This window comes from Callorhinchus milii, unplaced genomic scaffold, assembly GCF_018977255.1.
Source record: "Callorhinchus milii isolate IMCB2004 unplaced genomic scaffold, IMCB_Cmil_1.0 Scaffold8, whole genome shotgun sequence".
Taxonomy (NCBI): Eukaryota; Metazoa; Chordata; class Chondrichthyes; order Chimaeriformes; family Callorhinchidae; genus Callorhinchus; species Callorhinchus milii.
In genome coordinates, this window is record NW_024704749.1 from 12,904,504 (window position 1) to 12,926,314 (window position 21,811).

A 21,811-nucleotide genomic window follows, 5' to 3' on the forward strand; every position below is an offset into this window, starting at 1 on the left:
TTAGGATTTAAAGATATAAAACACTTTTTAATAAAATATTGTTCATAGTAAAGAATTTGAGTGAGGATTTCAGTGTCACTCATTGCAGCAAAAATTAAAATACTGTTTCTATCAAATAACACAATAACAGAAGCTCAAGAACAAATCGTAAGGCAGTTGAGCTGTGGTTTAGGTCTCCACGGAGCACATTTATTTGATGTACGGACAGGAACAATGATTCATAATTTTGTGCTTTAGTTATGTATTGATTTAAAATGTTTTATTTTGTGATCGTAGATTGGTGAATTTTGTAGATTATATCGGGTTTTATTCTGCAGCCTCAGGAAAGCCAAGCACACCTTTTTGCCTCAAATAAGTTCAGAACTATGTGGAAAAAAAATCTTTAAAAAAACATTTGCTGGATATATAAGCATGTGTCAGGGACCAGTGAGTTACTAAAATGCACATCAGTTCCTGACACACCATTTACTTCATCACTCCTGATTCTTCTTCAACTTTAAAATAAAACAGGTTTTGAACGAGTAGTACCATACGATCTTTATTGTCTATCGAAGCAGATAGATGGAACTCGGTTTAACGACTCATCTGAATGACAGCATCTGACAGTGCGTGCTGGATTGTCAGCCAAGAGCGAGTTGAAAGTCCTGACAGGTTGGGCTTAAACCCACACTTTCTGATTCAGAGGCGAATGTTACCAATGGTCTTTCTATAAAGAATGTAGCTGAGGTTAAAAAAATCTTTCTTATTTCTGCATCATAATCATGGATTTGATAAGACAAATGTTAAGTTGGGTATTTCCAGCAGGGTATGAGTCAATGTAAAAGTGTGTTCAGATATTGCAAACACAGTGATAAATTGTGCAATCCATCACTACATTCCCAGAGTCATTGGTCAAAGTAATTTCCCCCAAGTTTTTCTGCCAACTGAAAACTACAATAGAAATGGATGTTTGTGAAACTGGCCCCATGGCTTCTCTCCACACACATCCATTCTCTCCACACACATCCACACCCCCCTCCTTCCCCAGTTGTCGTCAGTGAGGCTGCCATAAATATTGTAGCTCACTTTCTCAATCCACTTCAGAAATTCTGTTTTTTATCCACTCGAGTCAAGAGACAACATGTAAACGACTGAGCCACTTAATTTTCCCAGCATTAAATGGTGATTGAAACATTAGTCATTGACTGTTGTGTGATCCAAACAGTTAAAACTGCAGAGAACCAGACAGCTAACTTATAGGTGCATGTAAGAAAGCATTCATGTTGCTCAGCTAATATTTGTCCTATTAAATGAGAGCAAAAGAGAAATTTCTTCTTTCAAAAGTGCTGGGATTGTACAGCACACTCTGCTGAGGAAGACAGGGGTTCAGTGAGGGTGGAGGAACAGCAAGGGCGGAGCAAGAATATTTGCAGAGACAGTGGTTCTTTGCAAGACTAGAGGCTGCTCTGAAAACTGCTGTTTTGAGAAGGAAAAAGTCAAGTTTCAAAGTACTTGTAAATGGCGGTTACGTACTGCATCACGCTCTGCCAGTCAGGTCGTTCTGTGCTCACCATCTCATTGATGTCCTGGAGAGAAAGAACACTGAAAATTATTTCCAAAAGATCTGCATCAGGTCCTGAAATGGCCTCAAGACCACTGACTTAAAATTTATTGGAAAATTGTTAAATTGTCAATTTTATAATAATAATAATAATCCTTGCATTTTGATATAGCGCTTTTCACGTCGAGAGGACGTCCCAAAGCGCTTCACAGAACGCACTGTAAAGTGAATTGACTGTATATTTGTGGGCGAACGCGGCAGCCAATTGCGCACAGCAATGTCCCACAAACAGTCATATGGATTGAAAATGACCAATTTATTATTGTTTTTGGTTTTGGAGGGATTATTATTAGGCTCTGTGTGGAGTAAGGAAACTTGCCCAAGGTTTCGCCCTGACCTGCCTGGAATTGAACTCAGGTCTCTCACTTGCAAAGCGAGTGCTCTAACCACTGAGCTACAGGACTCCAATACTTTTGAAGAAGTATTGCAGAAAATTGGCTGGCGAATGAAGACTGAATTTTAGGAATTTTCAAAAATTGTTCACATCAAATTTAAAGACACTGGTCTTAAGCCTTAACCTTGAAACTTCAAGCTTCATATTTCAAAATAAAATTATTTCCTACAAGTCATTAGTCAATAGGAAAATATCACTTGTGTTTCAATCTTAGACAAGAAAAGGAACAATCATGACAGTTGGCAAAATGATAGTAGTGACTATGAGCAAAGTGGAGGTTTTCAAATTCTAAAATTATGCAACCAAATTCTAAAGGTCTAAATCAAAGCTGACTTACGTATGAACAAAGGTACATGACTGAAAAAGCTTGTTGTCCAATTTAAAAATGATCTTGTAACATTCAGCTTCTATACACCTTTTGCCAGAATTCTGCACAACTTCTCTCATGAAATTCCTGATATGTCGCTGCCTCCATTATCTCCATCTTCCATATATTCATCTCCATCTCATTGCCCCAAAGTTCTGTGAGATTCTTACTAGACAAAATGGCTGAACAATCATTGTATGGAGACTAACATCATTCAACTACAAGAGAAAGGAAGATTCTGCCTTATGATGCATACGTGACTAACAACTTACCTAAGTAGCTCACAACTCATGAGTTTCTGTTGGATTGCTGGTAGACTAAATGCTGAGACCCAAGGCTATTGACAGTTCCCCAAAGAATGGAATTCCCTTGATAATGACTATTAATGTGACAAATACTATTCAATTGTACTGATCACCCTGATAAAGTAAACAAGGTGGTTTAAAATAATTTGTGTTAAATTGTGGGTTTGGAAGTGGTTATTAGTACACTGCTCACTAACGTTTAGACCAGCAGATAAAACATCTAAACTGTAAAAAACAAAAGCTATTTAAATATAGAGAATGGAACTACATTTTTGTTTACAAATCTTCCTAGAATATAGTACCAGAACAAAAGGGAGCAAAATGATAAGTAGTGAGGAAATGACAAGACTTATGGTGTGCCTCAGAATTAGGAGCGAAACATTCAATCCTAATGTAATGGTAAGGACTTACCAATGTAGACTTGATGCCAACACTTTCAGCCGCCTGAAAGGCGAGGGAAAAATGTCTTCGCTGTAAAATAAATACCCACTTAGAAATTAGGTTTCTTTGAATGCAGTCAAATTAAAGATTTTAAACAATCTATATAAATTACTCTTATATTTAAACAACTAATGACTACTTGTTGAATGGATGTGGAATTATGTTTAACAACAACAACAACAAGATTCCATTTATAGAGCGCCTTTCACGTCAGGAGGACGTCCCAAGGCGCTGCACAGTTGGGTCATGACCCGAGCAGGGGGGAAATGGTCAGGGTGAGGGGAGGGAAGGGAGGGAGAGAGGAGGGGGGAAATGGTCAGGGTGAGGGGAGGGAAGGGAGGGAGCGAGGAGGAGGAAGAGAGTCGAGAGGGGAGCTGAAGGCACGGTCAAAGAGAAAGGTTTTGAGACCGGCCTTGAAGGAGGAAAGGGAGGAAGCGGCGAAGGCACTGGGGGATGGAGTTCCAGAGCCTCGGGGCTGAGAGGCTGAAGGCCCGACCACCGATAGTAGGGCGGTTGGGGCGGGGGACGTGGAGCAGACCGGAGCCAGAGGAACGGAGGGTACGGGCAGGTAGGTAGGGGATAGTAGGTTGGAGAGGTAGGAGGGAGCGAGGCCGTGGATGGCCTTGTAGGTGAGGATGAGGATCTTGAAATCAATCCTCTGGGGGATGGGGAGCCAGTGGAGGCGAGCGAGGGTGGGAGTGATGTGGTCCCGAAGCCTGGTGCGGGACAGTACACGAGCTGCAGAGTTCTGAATGACCTGCAGCTTGTGGAGGGAGGTGCCGGGAAGGCCGACGAGGAGAGAGTTCCCATAGTCCAGCCTTAACTGTGTGGTGAAAGCTTCATTCATTCTCAATACATGGAAATGAATGGATATGAAGTATTTGGATTACAATAAGTGCCACTGAAGAGATTGCTTAATAATCACAACAATAAAAATACAGCCACTTCCACTTGAGCCTTAGGGTGCCACAACTCCCAAGCATGTACCTCGGCTGCCAGTGGCTGACGGTTTATATTGGAACAAAAACAACAAGATTACATTTGTATAGCGCCTTTCACGTCAGGAGGACGTCACAAGGCGCGGGATAGTGTACAGCATTTCAGACCCAAGCTGGGGTCGGGGGGGGGGGTGGGGGGCGAAGGGAGGTGGCCGATGGCATGGGCGAAGAGGAGGGTCTTGAGGTGGGACTTGAAGGAGGATAAGGAGGGGGTGAGGCGGAGTGACTGGGGGATTGAATTCCAGATGTTGGGGGCAGAGTGGCTGAAGGCTGAAACCCACTTAGATCGACAATATCTGCTTGGTTGCCACAATGTCGATATAAGTATGTAGGACTGTATATGGTAAGTACAGAAACAGGTTCAGATGCGATGCCCGCTACTGTGAAAAAGCCTACCAACACTCACTGTCTGGGCTGATATATGAAAAAATGTAATTTAACAGGAGACCTAACCTGTGTGGATCCAGACAGGGGAGTCAATCCACTTCAGCAGGAGGGAGAAAATTGGAAGTGTAAAAGAAAACTAACTTAGTGACAAACACATTTGAAATGCAAGCAAAAAATGCTAGAAATGCACAGCAGATTGATTAGAATCTGAAACAGTCTCTCATTCACACATTGACTTGAGGTTCATTTCTAATATTTTCGATTTTTCTTTTTATTCCACAAGTTTGAAATCTGCCTGGTGTATTGGGTATTCACAGGAGTAAAAACAGGTATTTCAATCAATACATTTACTCTCTCACTTGGTAGAGAGCGGATTGGTTTACCTTGTCCTGGCTGTTCAGCTCCTGGTAGGGAATATGTGCTGGAAGGTACGTGTGAAGCAGAGCGCAGAAAGCAAGCCCATCATTCCAACTGCTGCTGAAATTTGTGATGTCAATATTCTAGAAAGAAACAACTTTTTGAACAATTTTTCAATTGGTGCATCACTATATATCCCTAAAATTTAAAATAAACATGCAGAATATATAAAGATACGGAATAGATACCCCTGCACGGCCTTCCCTTCATACCTCTCTCATTAGAATTTGGCTCCTACGATTCTTACATGTCATACCTATAGCCTTTCATGAGGGGATGCCCCTTGTGATATCATATAATCCTTGCATTTGATATAGCGCCTTATCACGTCTTCAAGACATCTCAAAGCGCTTCACAGAATATTTCGCAAAGTGAATTGACTATATTTTGTGGGTGAAATGCGGCAGTGTTCCACAAACAACAACAACAACAACAAGATTCCATTTATAGAGCGCCTTTCACGTCAGGAGGACGTCCCAAGGCGCTGCACAGTTGGGTCATGACCCGAGCAGGGGGGAAATGGTCAGGGTGAGGGGAGGGAAGGGAGGGAGAGAGGAGGGGGAAATGGTCAGGGTGAGGGGAGGGAAGGGAGGGAGCGAGGAGGAGGAAGAGAGTCGAGAGGGGAGCTGAAGGCACGGTCAAAGAGAAAGGTTTTGAGACCGGCCTTGAAGGAGGAAAGGGAGGAAGCAAGGCGAAGGCACTGGGGGATGGAGTTCCAGAGCCTCGGGGCTGAGAGGCTGAAGGCCCGACCACCGATAGTAGGGCGGTTGGGGCGGGGGACGTGGAGCAGACCGGAGCCAGAGGAACGGAGGGTACGGGCAGGTAGGTATATTTTTTTTGTACAGTGTTTTCTATGCAGCAGTTGTGCTATAGCGGCTGTGTAGTGAATGCTTATGTAAATCTCTTCTATTGCGAGTCGGAAGGAGATTAATTTCACATGCAGAAAAGGCTTGTATGTTGAGTTAAATGATTGACAGAACTGGCAGCAGGCTATTTTTGAATATATGTGAGCTGAAGTTAAACAGATCAACTCTGAATGAACTTTACACTGTACACAAAATGTACAAACAATTGTGGATTGACCAAATCATTATTTTTCCAGGGATTATTACTCCCAGAAAAGCGATCCACTAATCAACTAACAACCGAATTCCTAATTACTGCTAGGTAAACAGAGGCGTGTGTAGTAAGGAAACTTGCCCAACGTTTCTTTCCTGCCTGGGAATCGAATCCAGGTCTTCTTGTTTGCGAGGTAAGTGCTCTAACCCTTCTGCTCATAAAGTAGTTGAAAATCACGTGAAAAATTAAACAGTACAAGTACTTTTTTATGTGGGTCTTGGCATCTCTAGAAGCATAATCTCTAATCCTACATCTTATTACAAACAGATTGAAGTAACCTTTAGTAGTTGAGCAGGTTCATTGCTCCTTGTGGATGTCTTGGTGGGCATTAAAAGTGTTACACTTTTTTCAGTTGGAAAGTGAAATAAACATTAAAAACGTTAGTCATAATAAAGGTCAAACTCACTTTTAGATGGCATAATTTTTTTCTGTCCACTGATAAACACTGCTGATCCTTTGCCTGCCTAACACTGATGTCATTGTACGTGCCTTGATTCATAAACATTACAAATTCTATAAACAGCGGACAGAAAGCAGCTTTCAGTTCAATTGAGGTGTTGTTGAATCGGAAGGCCCTTTGTCCAAATGTTTTTATTGTGTGGTGGGAATATGGTCTTAATATAGTCTCAGCTGATTTAAATCTGAAAAAATGATGAAAGCCCCTGAATTCAAGTCAGGAAACCAGACTGCTGCCAAAAATGTCTTGAAAGCAAGTTCATTCAGAGTTGATCTGTTTAACTTCAGCTCACATATATTCAAAAATAGCCTGCTGCCAGTTCTGTCAATCATTTAACTCAACATACAAGCCTTTTCTGCATGTGAAATTAATCTCCTTCCGACTCGCAATAGAAGAGATTTACATAAGCATTCACTACACAGCCGCTATAGCACAACTGCTGCACAGAAAACACTGTACACAAATTAGTTTGGCAAATGCAAAGAAGTTCTGAATGAAAAAAAACACCCCAATTCTTTTGATGTACGAATCTACGAATCAAACTGAAATGCACTTCCAATTGTGGAAAATAAATCAAACAAAAATAGATGGACCCGAGCCAAACTATTGTGAGGGATCGCTATGGCTATCTTGTCTCTCTCTCCCCAATCCACACTAACTGCTACATTGCACACATTTTATCATCATGTCTCCAATTTACTGAGTCTACAACAATTTACACATCCAGAGTCCAACAGAATGGGATGGCAGTGTAACCTCATGTTGGCTTATGAACAGCAGGAATCAAAGAAACAGTGCTGTTGAGAGGTGCACACATTAAACTCATATTGACTTGTGTCTGCCTCCACCACCTGCTCCAATTTGATGGCAGCACGTTATATATCCTGGGCACGTTGAAAACCAAAGAGCCTTTATCCAATTGCTACATGACTGAATGGTAGTGGAAGTAGGAAAAAAAACCAAGAGCAAATCATCTTATCTCAAACACAATTCTCAACATCTACTGCAGTATATGAGGCAGAGGTCACTGCTAGGTTTCTGCCCCCCCCCTACTCTGGCTGTGATCAACAGAAATTAGCCTATTTTTCTCTCAATTGCGATCTGACCTGATGTAAATCTACAACATTGACATTTATTAACAGCCATTATTATGTGGTTAAGAGGCACTGTCTTTTAAGGTTTCCTTTGTTGGCACTTAATACAGAGCCGACAATCCCAATTAAATGGAAACGCCCATTATGCATAAAGCAAACAATGCAGATAATAGCGAATCTGGACTTGGCACAACTCAATGAAACTGCAGGAACGTCTTAAAGAAAATCTTATTTTCATCTCAGATTTGGAATACCACAGGGTATTGCGGTTTACTAGCCTGAGACCCTGAATGGGCCACATATCATCAACCAACCTACAGTATCCAGTGGTGTCCTGCAGACTTCCATTATTAAATTGCACTAAATCAGTTAAATACTATTTTACTTGGTTTTACTTGACACATGTGAAAGATTTTAACATTAAACAATTTAACAATTTTACTGAATGGGTTTGGAATAAGTGGGAAAAAAATATGAAAGTTATATTGCCAGCGGTATGTAAATCAGAATAAAGTCTGCGGTTATTATTGGTTTTCATAAGGTCTAAATAACAGCTAAACTCAATATCTGTTAATAACCTCAGATCTCACCAGCTGTGTAAATAGGAGGGGGACAGATTAAATGACATTTATTGAGAGAGNAAAAAAATATTGATAGCAGTGCAATTTCCAAAGGAAGAATGTCAACATTTCTGCTCTGGAATCTCGATCATCAATGCTCTCCTCGACTCTGCTACATGCAAGAATAGATACTGCTAAATAGTATCAGTAAAACTGTTAGCAACTGATGCAGATCAGACGAGCAGAAAACAAGAGTTACTTCATTTACTAAACGGAAAACAGAGGATGAAATTAGTGACAAATCCTCAGACATCTGCTAAATAATATCATACAGAGGAAATGATCCATTGATCAACTGAAGATTACTTCTCAATAAAGTTGCAGTGATGACGTTATAACAGTTAATCATCTTGGGTGACAATCCCACACCAAGGACATAGGGGCATTGAGAGGTGCAAAAAATCACCCAAACACATTAGAAATGCTATGCTACATACACTTCAAATAATACGTCATTAATGAATGATTTTAGGGTGAATCTAATGGCAGCTCCAAGTGACTAATAAACCACTTAACCTTTCCTCAACTGGTTTATGACCCATCATTGGAAAGCTCAAATAAATTACTGCCTGGTAATCTCTTGCAGGTATCTGTTATTTTATATTTACACCAATTTTAACAGTGGTGCAGTTTTATTTAGAGCTATGAAAATTAAACCCAATAATTGAACATCCTATTGAACAAACTATTAAACTGAACAAATTATTACATGACACCATTGCATAAACAGCTATGAAAACAGAAAATACTAGAAATGCACAACTTTATCAGTATCTGAAAAAGAAAGAAGAGCTAACGCTGTGGACACAATGTTCAGACCAGTATCAGCATATTTTAAGGCACACTCATGTCTGATTGAGTCCTATTCAGTTCCAATTTTGTTTTCCAATCATATCTCAGATCTCATCAAAAGCCTATTTAGTTTGTTTGGACAATAAAGTATTAAGATTGAGATCTTATACATCATCTACATAATATGTTAGGAGTTTGTACTTAAACTAGTTTCCTGATAACCACAAGTACCAGAATGAGAACATGGTTACCAGAAGGCACGGGCAAACTGTGCTCCACCTGCATTGCATTACCCAGTCTTTGTGGTTACATTTTCTTTCCTGCTTCAGATTGTTTTGAGCCATGTTAGGATATCTTTCTAAATCTTTTCATGTCCTCCATATTAATGTTACTGTATTCAATTGGTCACATTCTCAAAAGATTGAAGGGTTAAGTCTCATGTCGAGAACAAAGCCTAGGATGACACTCCAACACAGTGATGGGGAACGCTGCATTGTTAGAGGTGCCGACCTTTGGAGAAATTAAACCAATGTCCTGTCTGCCTGTTCAGGTAGACAAAAATATGGTACCATTTGAAAAGTGAAGGGAGTTTCTTCTGGTGTCCTGGACAACAATCCCCCAGCCAAAAAAATTCAGCCCTTCATCTTCTGGCTGTTAGTGGATCACTGGTGTGTGCAAATTCACTGCAGCGGTGCCTTCAAATACAATCACAACACTTTACAATAAATCCTGTGAGACATTTTGATGATGTGATAAAGTGCTATATACATCAAACGCAAAGATTATCATTACAACACAATGACGGGAAGAAGAGCTTCTCTCTCATCGTAGTAAAAATCCCGATCAGCGAAATAAAGCAAACATTCAGTTGAATGTGAAGCGCCCACCTAGAATTCCTTCGAAAAGTACAAGTGCCGCTGTTAAGGCCATATTTAAGCTGTAGCTGGGACATTTTAATATGCACTCTACTCTCTTTGCGAAAATCAAAGCATCCGATGAGCCAAATAGAACAGATTCTGGATCAAAATGTTCAGGAAGACATTGTGGAAGTCAGAATATGTAATGTGGCAAACTAGGCCATGGTCAGTCAGAGAAAGCACTAGAATAGGTAATGAACAAAGGTTGTAATGCTTACAATGTACTATTCAATTATCTTTCAAATTGAGTTAATGACAATATTGAAAATATTCAGGCTGAGCCGAATCATAAATTTTATGTGACTGAATGTTCTAATTAATGTGCTGATGGATATCAAGATTTATTTTGGGCTCAATTCTTTTTTTCTTCTGGAAAAAATACTTTTCGGTCATTGACAGGTCACCAATGACTTCAGGACATATTTTAGCCAAAAAATGTTATTAGAATCTTCCTCTATTCGCTCGTACAAGGAAAAATAAACAACCTTAACAAGTAATCTTCTTTCTGTGTTCATAACAGAGTGTGGGTGTTCAAGGGAAAAAAGGCATATGTTAACAGCTAAAATATATCTACTTAAACTAGAAGATTGGTCTTCAATCTAATGCGGTTGGAACATCTTAAAACTCTCCTCAGGCCTGTCCACACATCTCCTACCCAAAGACTCCCTCAACCACCAGAAGGCCATTGTCACTGTTCTCCTTCCACATCATTAACCAACTGCTTGATAAAATGTTCATATATTTCACCATATTTTATCCCCAACTCTATCCGGTTGTGAAACACACATAATGAATGTAAAAGCAACACAAGTGTAAGTTAATATTGAGCAAATGCTAGCATTTGCAAAAAGCTTGCATTAGACTCCCATTTTCACAGTGTAGGATTAAGGTGGAATGTGTAAATTAGCAAGGCTACATGAGACTGCTAAATAGATCTCAACATCACATCTGAATGGGATGGGGAGAAAGAGGGAAGAATGCTAATATATCTTCATTCAAAACCACAATAACAATGTCTGAGAAATGTAATTTCCTTTCCTCCCCAGAGACACTAAGAATCTTCTTGAGGCTTCTACATCAAGTTCTCCAAAAAGTTGTTTTTACCGTTTCCAATAATATACACTACTATAGTTACAAAATAAACTCTTTGGGGGAATAAATTGATTACGATTTAATGACATGTTGTTTCCTCCTCTGGCTCACATTTCTCATAGCAGACAAGAAATCCAAGCTCCTGGAATGCATGAAGGACTCAATTCAAGCCACCTTGACAGGGAGCTATCATGACTATTCATCTCAGCATAAATTCGCAAACACTGCATCGTTAGAGAGGCTGCCACAACATTACAGGCAGTATTAACTGATTTGGGGTTGAGGAAATGCAATGAAGAGCACTCATATTGGTAGTTATGACCTTGGAACATGTCAGCATTTCCTACTACCATTTAACAAACTGACCAAAAAAGAATGGACTGTCCATATCGACATACCATTGTACACTGCTCAAGTTTGGCTGACACTGAGCTGTTTAGGGCCCTCTTTGGTGCAAACATCGAATCCAGCATCAACCAAATAGAGCCCTGGCACTGGGTACTGGCAGAGATCGTGGCTCATCAGCCACACAGAGTTCAGCAAAACAGCTTTCAGGCAGTCCAGTCAACCAGATCACAAGTATTGTTTTTTTCCAATTGTGATGCTCTTCATTCAGGATCAGAACTAGATCACAAGATCCATGTTGTACTGTAGGAGAAACCCAGAAACCCAACCCAATGGTAAGTTCTTTTAAAAAAAACTACGGATCACTTTGACCTGCACCCACGGCTAATAATCAAAACCATACTGTCACATACAGAATGAACTCATTTTGATGCCAGTTTGTTCCTGGTACCATACAGCTTTGGGTACATGAAGCAACTATACAGCTTCCTGAAGTAAACACTTGTAAACAGTGAGAAAATTATTTTTTTTCAGTTCCCAGCCTGCCCCTGACAGCTGCTTAAATGCTTAACATTGAAGTGAGATCTTGCAAAGTAGCAAATATGTATTATAGCAAAGTTCAGCACTCTCTCACAACGGGCCTCCTTTACCCACAATGTGGTTCTTTATTAAACAGGCAATAATGTATTTTAAAGATCCTTGTCCCTATTACACAATCTATCATCCTCTTAGCTAAGAGATTGTTTTGAAAAATCAGAACAGTATCGTTGTAGCATTGAATTTAACCACTTATCTGAACTGAAAATCAATGTATGGCCATCAGTTTCAAGCCTCATTCAAATACATGCAGTTAGGGCAGTGAGGGGTCAGACACTGGCTGGCCCCCCAAAATGCAGATAAATATAATGCCTCATGTACGAAGTATAATAGAATCCACAAGAGGCACATATTTTCAACAGATAGGATAAAACTTGACAAGAGAAGTTGAAAAAGACCTTGGGATGTAGGGAGTCTCCATGTGTAAAGTGAGGTAAACGAGATAAACACGAACGTGGAGTCCTGTAGCTCAGTGGTTAGAGCACTCGCTTTGCAAGTGAGAGACCTGAGTTCAATCCCAGGCAGAGGGCGAAACCTTGGGCAAGTTTCCTTACTCCACACAGAGCCTAATAATAATTCCTCCAAAACCCAAAACAATAATAAATTGGTCATTTTCAATCCATATGACTGTTTGTGGGACATTGCTGTGCGCAATTGGCTGCTGCGTTCGCCCACAAATATACAGTCAATTCACTTTACAGTGCGTTCTGTGAAGCGCTTTGGGACGTCCTCCCGACGTGAAAAGCGCTATATCAAATGCAAGGATTATTATTATTATTATATTATTATTATAACGTGGAGCCACATTACTAAATTCTGCTCGAGCTCTGGTGGGGAGGGTGGGTCCTGCACTGCAGAAAAAGTGCCGAGAGCACGAACCTCAAATAGTAGCTGGAATGGCTAACCAGAAAAGTGGATTAAAGTATCTCATCCCCTCCACTCCATCATCGGCGTCCATGACTTTAGCCACTATGCCCCAAAACTATGGAACGCTGCCTCATTTACGAAACAGCTTTATGCAGTACTAAGCAGGTAGTAGGATTGTTATTCTGGAAATATAAGATTAAATCTGTCACATTGCCCGCCTCCAAACGTACCTTACACCAACGCAGCCAAAACTGTTATCCACACATTTGTCACCTCCGGCTTGATTATTCCAACGCCCTCCTTGCCGCTCTCTGCAGCTCCACCATTCACATAATACAACTAATTCAAAACTCCACCACCTGTATCCTTACCTGAACCAAACTCTGTACCGCCATCATCCCAGTGCTTGTCAGGCTCCACTAACTTCCTATCACAGAACGGATCGATTTTAAGATTTACTCGTCTACAAATCACTTCATGCCCTGGAAGCTCCCTACTTATCCAACCTGACTCTGCTCAGCTGGCTCCGGCCTTCTGCATGTCCCTCATCTCCTCCGCTCCACAACCAGGAGCCATGACTTCAGCCACTACACCCAAAACTATGGAACGTTTCCTCAATCTCTGCCTTGCCTCTTCTTTCCCAGTCTGCCGATCTCACCCGGAGAGCCTCTTCTTCGACCATGCCTAAGGTCACCTCCCCCCCGCTCGGCATTAAGCTACGCCACCCTACCCCGAGCAATGGACGCTATATAAATGCAAGTCACTGTTGTAAATGAACGGCCTTGTTCATCTAAACCTCTCGGGATTTATGATAATGCAATGACAACAATTTCTAACTTGTGTTTTTTATCTGTAGCCAACACTAAGAAGAAGAAACATTAGTCTCTTTAGAGATATATTAATGCGACTGGAACACTAACCACATGTACCATGATAGTCTACCATCATTATATAGCTACAAAATTAGATCCCTAGCATTACTTGTGGTTGTATTCCTTCTTCAGCAAATTCATGACAGCATACATTACAGCTGAGTTGCTAGGTTCAGCTAAATAACCTTTTCTCGTTTCATCCCATCTCACATTCCTAATTAGAATTGAAGTCTAGCTCAAATTGTTAAAGGCCATTTTGGTTATCAGTAAGATTAAAATGATGTCCTAATAGGAGATCAAATGTAGGTGAGCTGGAGTGAATGCTGAAGGAAGTGTATGATGACAGAATAGAGCTTTGAAGTCTATACTTTAGTACCAACTCTAAAAAAAAATAGTCACAGCTTTAACACTGCACATTTGTTCCAACTCTATTGAGAAGCATGGACATCATAAATGCATTAGCTCAGTCCCAACCAAGCTCTTATTTATGTAAAGAGACACAAAATGCTGTTATTAAGAACTGCAATAATGTCTGTCTGGTTAGTGACGGCCCACTTTAGCCCGCAGCGATTGGTTTTAATGCAACTTCAACGTAATTTAATTTGAAATGGCAAATCTCTAGAACATTAGCCGTCTGATGAAAACTGCTCAAGGTGGTTGTGACAGAGTTAATTTGAAAAAGGTTGTTTCTTTGCAAACAAAAAATTTCCTATTAATAAAATGAAGATTCCATTCTTCTGATTTAATTATTCATCCTCTGAGGAAATGTCTACATCTCATCGGAAACAACCAGCATTCTATATTACTGAAGTTTGACATGGAAACTAACTGGTTCCTATCTATTCTTTTGCATCTCTCTCCTATAATTATTTTTGGGTCAGCTGGGTGTCTGACTCATGTGGAAACCCATTACCTGCTTAAGAGTCTCCAAACCAGAGTTCCTTGTATTCCCACTATACACGAAAATTGCAGACATGTGTTGGGGTGGAATGCACACTCTCTCCCTGGAGGGATGCGTCCTGCTTACCTAATTCCAGAACGTATTAGGAGCAGGCTGGCAAGAGCCAAGGCTTGGGGACCTTAGAGTGTGCACTGGAGTAACTCCTGGAATGTAGCCAGCTAAAACTGCAGAGCTTGCCATTAAGAACGCTGTCTGGCAAGTTTTCCCCGTTAGGTCTTTGGCTTGTAGGTTTAATGGGAAGAGTCTCGTCCTCAGTGATTGGTCTGCCCTTCCAAGTTCTGTGATAAGAGGTTGGCTGTGATACCATCATCAATGCCCTGGAGTACCACAGATACACCTGGCTCAAGACCCAGCCTACGAGACCGCCACAGAGGACTGGCTTGATTCCCACACTCTGTTTAACATGTCATCTCCATTATCGAGCATGTGTCTCTACTATAACAATTTGCAAACTGCCCACCCAGCAAGGGCACTAGGGCTTACTTAGAATCAAAGGTCTGAGGAAGCAAGCGGTTAGTAAGCATAAGTATACTGTGTGAACAAGTCTCTGTTTTGTGTTATCTCTGTGCCTTTGTAGTTTTCTCTAATTTTGTCCTCCTCTCTATCCTTTTCCATTTCCCTGTGGGTTTGTTCTGTGTGTGCATCACTCGTTTTTTCTCTCACAAGCCTTTATAGTGATATGTAGCTTTCAGCTAGTACATCAGAACAGTTGCTAATTTTGTATTATAGATTTATTATTATGTGTTCTTAAGGTTTAGACTGTGTGTGTATATATTTTTGGTGCTTAGGTGTTGCATTTTATAATTGTGTCTATAAAATTGAGAATGTGTCAAAGTGCAGGTATTATATTGTAGGCAAATAGAAGGAGGCTTCACAATATTCTGGCAAACACCAAGGGCATTGTCAATGGCTTTGTCATTGAACATAATCACCGCTTCTGAAAATTATGATAAATCACAATGCAAAATATGATTTGAAACCATCTTAATATATCTTGTTCCTTCTCATGACAACATATTATTAATATTATTATATATGTCAACAATAAGAAAAGGTACCTTGGCTTGCACGGAATTCCAAGAACATCTCTTTTTATCAGCTGAACTCCTCCCTTCTCACCAATTCCGTCTCCAAGTATTAAGTGATTCTTTGGATTTCTTTCATTCGAATCAGGAATCAATTTTTCAAGATCATAATCTACAACTATAACTAAATCTCACAGTGATCTAATCAAGTGAAATCTGTACAGATTATATACAAATTACAGATTGTTGAATACATCTTTATTGACCGGCTCCCTTGTTTGTATTCGGGCACCGTTTCCTGTCTCCAGATCTTGCAATTATCTCAATTAAATGCACTGAAGCTTCATAAGCTGTGGTGACCAACCTTTTTGGCTTGATGGCCAAGTAAATGTTTCTTGATTGCTATGGGGGCGACACATAAATATCACTACTGGAAACAAAATATTGCTTCTACACAAACTTACCCAGACTGGTGCAAAAAAAATGTAGATTTGTTAAAAAAGCAGATTTTTAGCCAATTCTGTCGCATCTTTTGGATACCAAGTAACACCTCTCCCTTCTAAGGGTTTTCTGACTTATTTTCTTGAGTACCGCAGTACAAAATGAAGCAACTCAGCGGAGGATGAAATTAGTTTGTAAGCAAATGATTTCAAATGAAAAATGCGTAAGTATAATCCTAACTATTTTATATTTAATAATCTCTCATTAAGCTTACCAAGTCCCATAATATAACAGATAATACACAAAATATGTGAATGTCCATATACATTTTCTATCTTTTTCTTTCTTGTTGAAGTGAATGTTGCACTATATTTAGAGAATAGATTATCTGCTTTGTATATTTGTTACTGGTCACGCAACAGTACAGCAGGAGCTGCACGCACAAGTGAATAAAATCTTTGCACAAGTCTAACGAGATGTGATTGGAGACATTCATAGACACAATTAATAACCAGAATTTGACAGTTTCCTAGCCAACTGGCTGAAATGAAGAGGAAATTATCTCTCGCCAGTTCCAAGGCTAATGACCTCTTCCTATATCACAGCCACCCTGTGGCAGGTGCTGGTCTTCAGTCACACAATGACAGCAGCGATGTGATTGTCAGCATGTTCCTTTCTCTACATCCTGAGCTGAAGGTATATTACAAAATGGATGTATTGAAACATACAAAACAAGTTCTTACATTTTCATAATTATCTCAATAAATCATTATTTCCTCAGCCAATTTTTTAAAAAATGGTTATCTCTACCTTCATCCTAATGTGTGTCACACGTCTGACTAGTTTCACTGTCTGGAAAGGCAGGAATGTGACCAGTTCCTAGACCCCAGCAGTGCTGCTGTCTGTACTAGTTGTTATTTAATTTACAAAGTATACAAAAAGCTCACAACACTTTTTTTGCTGTGGTGAAATTGCTAGTACTTTTAGGTCAATATCGAGATGTGAAATTGTCAGCTTGGCTGCTTTCCCAAATTGCAGTTTATGTCACTTAGCCATTAATATGGCAATTAAAATATTAAATCCCCAAAAGAAAATGTCTCAATTTGCAGGTTTAGCAAGCAATATCTCATCAATGTCTGGTAATGATTCTCCATAGCTGTAAATTGAACCTGGTCTATTTGTGAAAAGTAAAAATTAAAGTGATAAAATTATTGCAGGTACATTTATTCTGAGAACCGGAGGTTTCCTTTATATTCACTAATGCTGGACCGACAGAATGTAAGGCTTGCGGAATCCAATTTAGCATGAAGCAGCATAAAGTTTAGAGTCTGGGCACCTGTCATTTAAAGTGTTCAGTTTGAAGATCTACCAATATTTGTCTTTATGTTTCATAACATAAAGCTTAAAGCTGTTTCGTAAATAAGGAAGAATCATAGAATCATAAATTCTACAGAACAGAAGGAGGCCAATTGGCTGCCCTGTGCTATGCCCATACCCCTTCAAGATTCCATGCTTCACATACCTGTAGAAAAAAAGGTCAAGCATTACTCAAAGCTTACTTGGTAACCTTCAGTCTTCTTCTGACACCACTTCAGCAATGCATTTCTCTTTGAGCCTCCATATTCACGGGCTAACGCTGATAATGGATCTTTCCTTTCCTCTCTGTCCAAAATAAAAACATTGTTATATCGGCATAAATGACAAGTTCTGAGCTTGAACGTAAACTTCAATAATAAATGTCTTTCAATACAGAGAAACCAGATGGTAAGCAGACAGAGACGATGTTGAGTAGATAGTCTGACATTTGCTGAAACTTTGTTTAAACCAAGTTGTCTTCTTGAAGTATTTTGATTTGCAAACAATTGGGATTTTGAATCTGCCTGAATCAGATCAAGGTTTTAAAAACAGTGGAACTTTGAAACATACCTTGCCCAGGATTAAAGGAGAATTTTTAAAATATAATTTAGGAATTTATTGCAACATAACCTTCACACAATCACGTCCCTGGATTAGAGACATGCTCAAGATTAGGAAGGAACCGTGGAACGTTTTAATAGACACACCACGGTATATGTCACACAATCATATACTAATACCTAGAAGGGGACAAGAGCCTGCAATTCTATATTTTTAAGGTTTAAGTCAAAAGTAAGGATCATTATTGATTTCAATGCATTATTTACAAAAGAATCTTAGGCTGCTTTTTTTTAAAAAAAATGTTTTTAAGTGGAATTGAACATGTGCCGCGACACACTGTGAAACAGCTTCGATGATTGACTCTGCACGATTCTTACCTGAGGCGGCTACGAGCAGTTGGAGTGACTGATGCGGTGGGAGATGAAGATGACAAGGACAGTTGTGGCGATGTGGTTCCCATTCCCATTAGTGAGGTTGGGGTAGAGCCATCTGCAGCCGTGATTTCACGTTTAATTTCCTCACTGCTTCTGCGAGACACTGCAGAGCAAAAACAAAAAAAATCTAAATCCAGTTGATGCAAGTAATCAACATTACATACTAAGCCTTAGAGGAAGGTCATTTTACTGCACTGATTTTGCACTCATACCAGTTCTGAAATATTGGTTGGAGTTTCAGTTATTAATAAAATTATATAATACAACAATAAGGCAGTTTCAATGAGGACGCCCCACTGCCTTGGGATGACCTCCTGACGTGGAAGGCACTATACATGTGTAATTTGCTATTGTCTCATACAGAAGTTCAATGCAGAGTAGCACTCGTGCAGACATTCTAAAGTAACAAACAATATCAACTTCCATCAGCAACATAGAACATACCCACATTTCTTTTGTTCACATTACAGAGCTTGGAGCACACTGCAATCAGCTAACCTATGGCATTTAGTGTGTGTGTGTCCGTGTAGTTTGTGCGTACATGCATGAGGGGGAGGGGAAACTGGACATTCTCAAGCTTATCTATGAAGGAGTGAGCGATGACTCAGGGGGACTATCACGTATGAGCAAATAAAACATTTCTGAAAAACAAAGCAGTTTGTCAAATAAACCGATCTGCATATACAGATTTTCACCAGCTGAGAGGCATCAGTAAATTGGAGCACCACACAACTGAACAAAACACAATTACACAGCTTCACGATCCAAGCAGCTTCAATTAGTCATCAAAAGAGAAGGTAAAAAATGACCCACAACTAAAATCCATATCTTCTGGATCAAAATGAATTGATAATCAGACAAGCAATTTATCTAATGGAAGCTGAATAATCTGATATCACAAAGCCAATGTTAGCTCTTAACAACCTTGGGCATCCCAACGCTCACATAATCATAAGTCCTATAGCTCAGTGGTTAGAGCACTCGCCTTGCAAGAGAGAGACCCAAATTCGATTCCCGGCAGGTGAAACCTTGGGCAGGTTTTGTTACTCCACACACCTAATAATAATCCCTCAAGAAAAAAAAACAATAATAATTTGGTCACTCAATCCATGACTTGTTTGTGGGACGCTCACTGCTGTGTGCAATTTGCTGCCACATTTCACCCACAAAATATACAGTCAATTCACTTTACGTCTATTCTGTGAAGCGCTTTGAGACGTCTCGAAGACGTGAAAAGTGCTATATCAAATGCAAGGATTATTATTATTATAAAAATAGCATCAGTTAAGGACAAATGGAACTTTGAAAACAATTTACATCCATAAAGACCTTTCACATTGAGAAGGCGTCTCAAGCGCTTAACTCAAGAAACTGAGTGGGCGGGGGGGTTGAGGAACGGAGGAAGCCAGCCCGAAATGTGGCAGCAAAGGTAGCTGTTGTATCAGGGTGATTTTCAGGGCTTGGGTTGTGATAGGAGAGAGCTAGGATGTTGAGGCTGGCAGTGGAACAGGTGGGGCCAGAGGCAGGTGTCTGGTGACATTTTTGATAAGCCAAATCTTTCCTTTTATAAAGGTTGCCAAACTGCGGATTGCAATACTTCATTTTAACCTTTGGCAAACAACATCTTGCATTTATACATCGCCCTACATGCCGGATGGCATCTCGAAGGCAGGATCTAGGTAGAACGCAGTCTCAATCAATTTATTTTATTCACAATCCTTAGCACAAGACTATCCACAAGCAGGCACCAACTCATTAAACACAGTTTTTAATTGTACACAAAACAGTCATGACCACAGAAGGAACTATGAAAATAATGACATAACAAATGGATATGTGAATTCCTTTAAAAGCACAGAATATTTATACCATGAGTAAACTGAAACCCACAAATTGGGTATGGTTGCAGGTTTCACAAACAATTATAATGATCCCTGCATTTGATACAGCGCCCTATCATGTCATTGAGACGTCACACGGCGCTATTATAAAGTGGAGTGACTATTTTATGTGTGAAGCAGCCATGAAGTGAACAATGTTATAATAATAATTCTTGCACTTCGTATGGCGCCTTACCTCTTTTCCCTCCTTCCCCCTGGCTCCGTGTCAGTCTTTGCCATTGTCAAGCACTCTGGGACGCTACCCTGCATGAGGGGTGCTATATAAATGCAAGTTGTTGTTGTATCATATCGAAGGAGAGGCCCTTCACAGTCCAACATTTGGATCTATTTGAATGTTCACAATCTCAAACTCAATATATTGATTTTTTCCCCAAATGTGACAGACATCCTGATCCGACAAACCAAATGCCAAGCGGATCTTTTAATAAGAAGTTCTTGGCAGAAACAAAGGGAGAGCCAAGTGTTAATGAAGTGAGGAGGTTGGACGATCACTGATTACCAATCATTAATTAATTAATTAATCAATCATTGATGATCACTGGATCATTACCCTAGAAGATGAAACTGGAATTTCAGAAGCAGATAATTTCTCAAATTTGGATGTCAGTGGGAGTAGTTAGCGAATATCTTGATGCACATGAAGCCCAATAAAGTAGGATCACCGAATAATTGGTTGAAGGGTGATTAAATATGGTATCATGCAGGTTCAACTCGTTTCAACAAAAAAAATCAATTGCAAGCAACAGCCACATTACGGGAAGTCAGGAAGGAACCTTTAACAAATGCTCTAACAACATGAGGTTCATTAACTGAGACTTTTCCAATGATCTAAAGGCACTTTTAAAACAAAATGAACTTGTCAGCAACCTTATCCTTCTGTTCTCTTCTTCCCCAAAAGATCATTTATATTCCCGCTGGCATTTTTATCTTGAACCATCATTTTTATCACCATGTTAGGAATGAAGCATATCCCCCAAATTTATATTGTTTTTAGGACATTACTGAGAAATAAGCTACTCACTCACTTACTCAATAAAAAAAATCATCTGTTCAAGAGCTAAACATCCATGTGGTTTATGATTTTCTGTATAATGGCATCACAGAAGCATATATGTTACTTGAATTGCAATATCTAGTTCAGCGGTGAAACTTTTTTTAAGCAATAATTTTCATTTATATAAATAGGGATAAATAGGGAATAGTGCAGATCACAGATTAGGTTTAAAGTTGAAGACGAGCACTTAGCTTCACCCTCCCTCCCCCACCCCCCAACTACTTTGCACTTTAACATTTCATACAATTATGGACAATTGAATTTAATCCCCATCCATGAAAGAGAATGAGCTAAATATATATATTGTGCGTGTTCAGCCATATGCATGCAACACTGATAAACCACTTGGGTCGACCTGCTCATAAAATGATCTATTTGTGGCAACTCAGGGATGTAG

At 39.8% G+C, this 21,811-nt stretch overlaps 1 protein-coding gene across 5 annotated transcripts in view; it reads right to left on the bottom strand.

The window, feature by feature from the left end:
- specc1la (sperm antigen with calponin homology and coiled-coil domains 1-like a) overlaps positions 1–21,811 on the bottom strand; it is a 61,180-nt gene that overhangs the window by 21,183 nt on the left and 18,186 nt on the right. For 3 of the 5 annotated variants that reach the window (XM_042337243.1, XM_042337245.1, XM_042337244.1), the window contains exons 12-16: positions 18,403–18,562; positions 17,668–17,770; positions 4,876–4,992; positions 3,078–3,137; positions 1,513–1,565 (exon numbers count right to left, since the gene is read on the bottom strand). In XM_042337243.1, the coding sequence (XP_042193177.1) occupies positions 1,513–1,565; positions 3,078–3,137; positions 4,876–4,992; positions 17,668–17,770; positions 18,403–18,562 (493 nt within the window). Of the gene's footprint in view, positions 1–1,512; positions 1,566–3,077; positions 3,138–4,875; positions 4,993–13,180; positions 13,205–15,700; positions 15,758–17,667; positions 17,771–18,402; positions 18,563–21,811 lie in introns of those variants that run through there. The other 2 variants (XM_042337247.1, XM_042337246.1) reach the window with 2 other exon arrangements.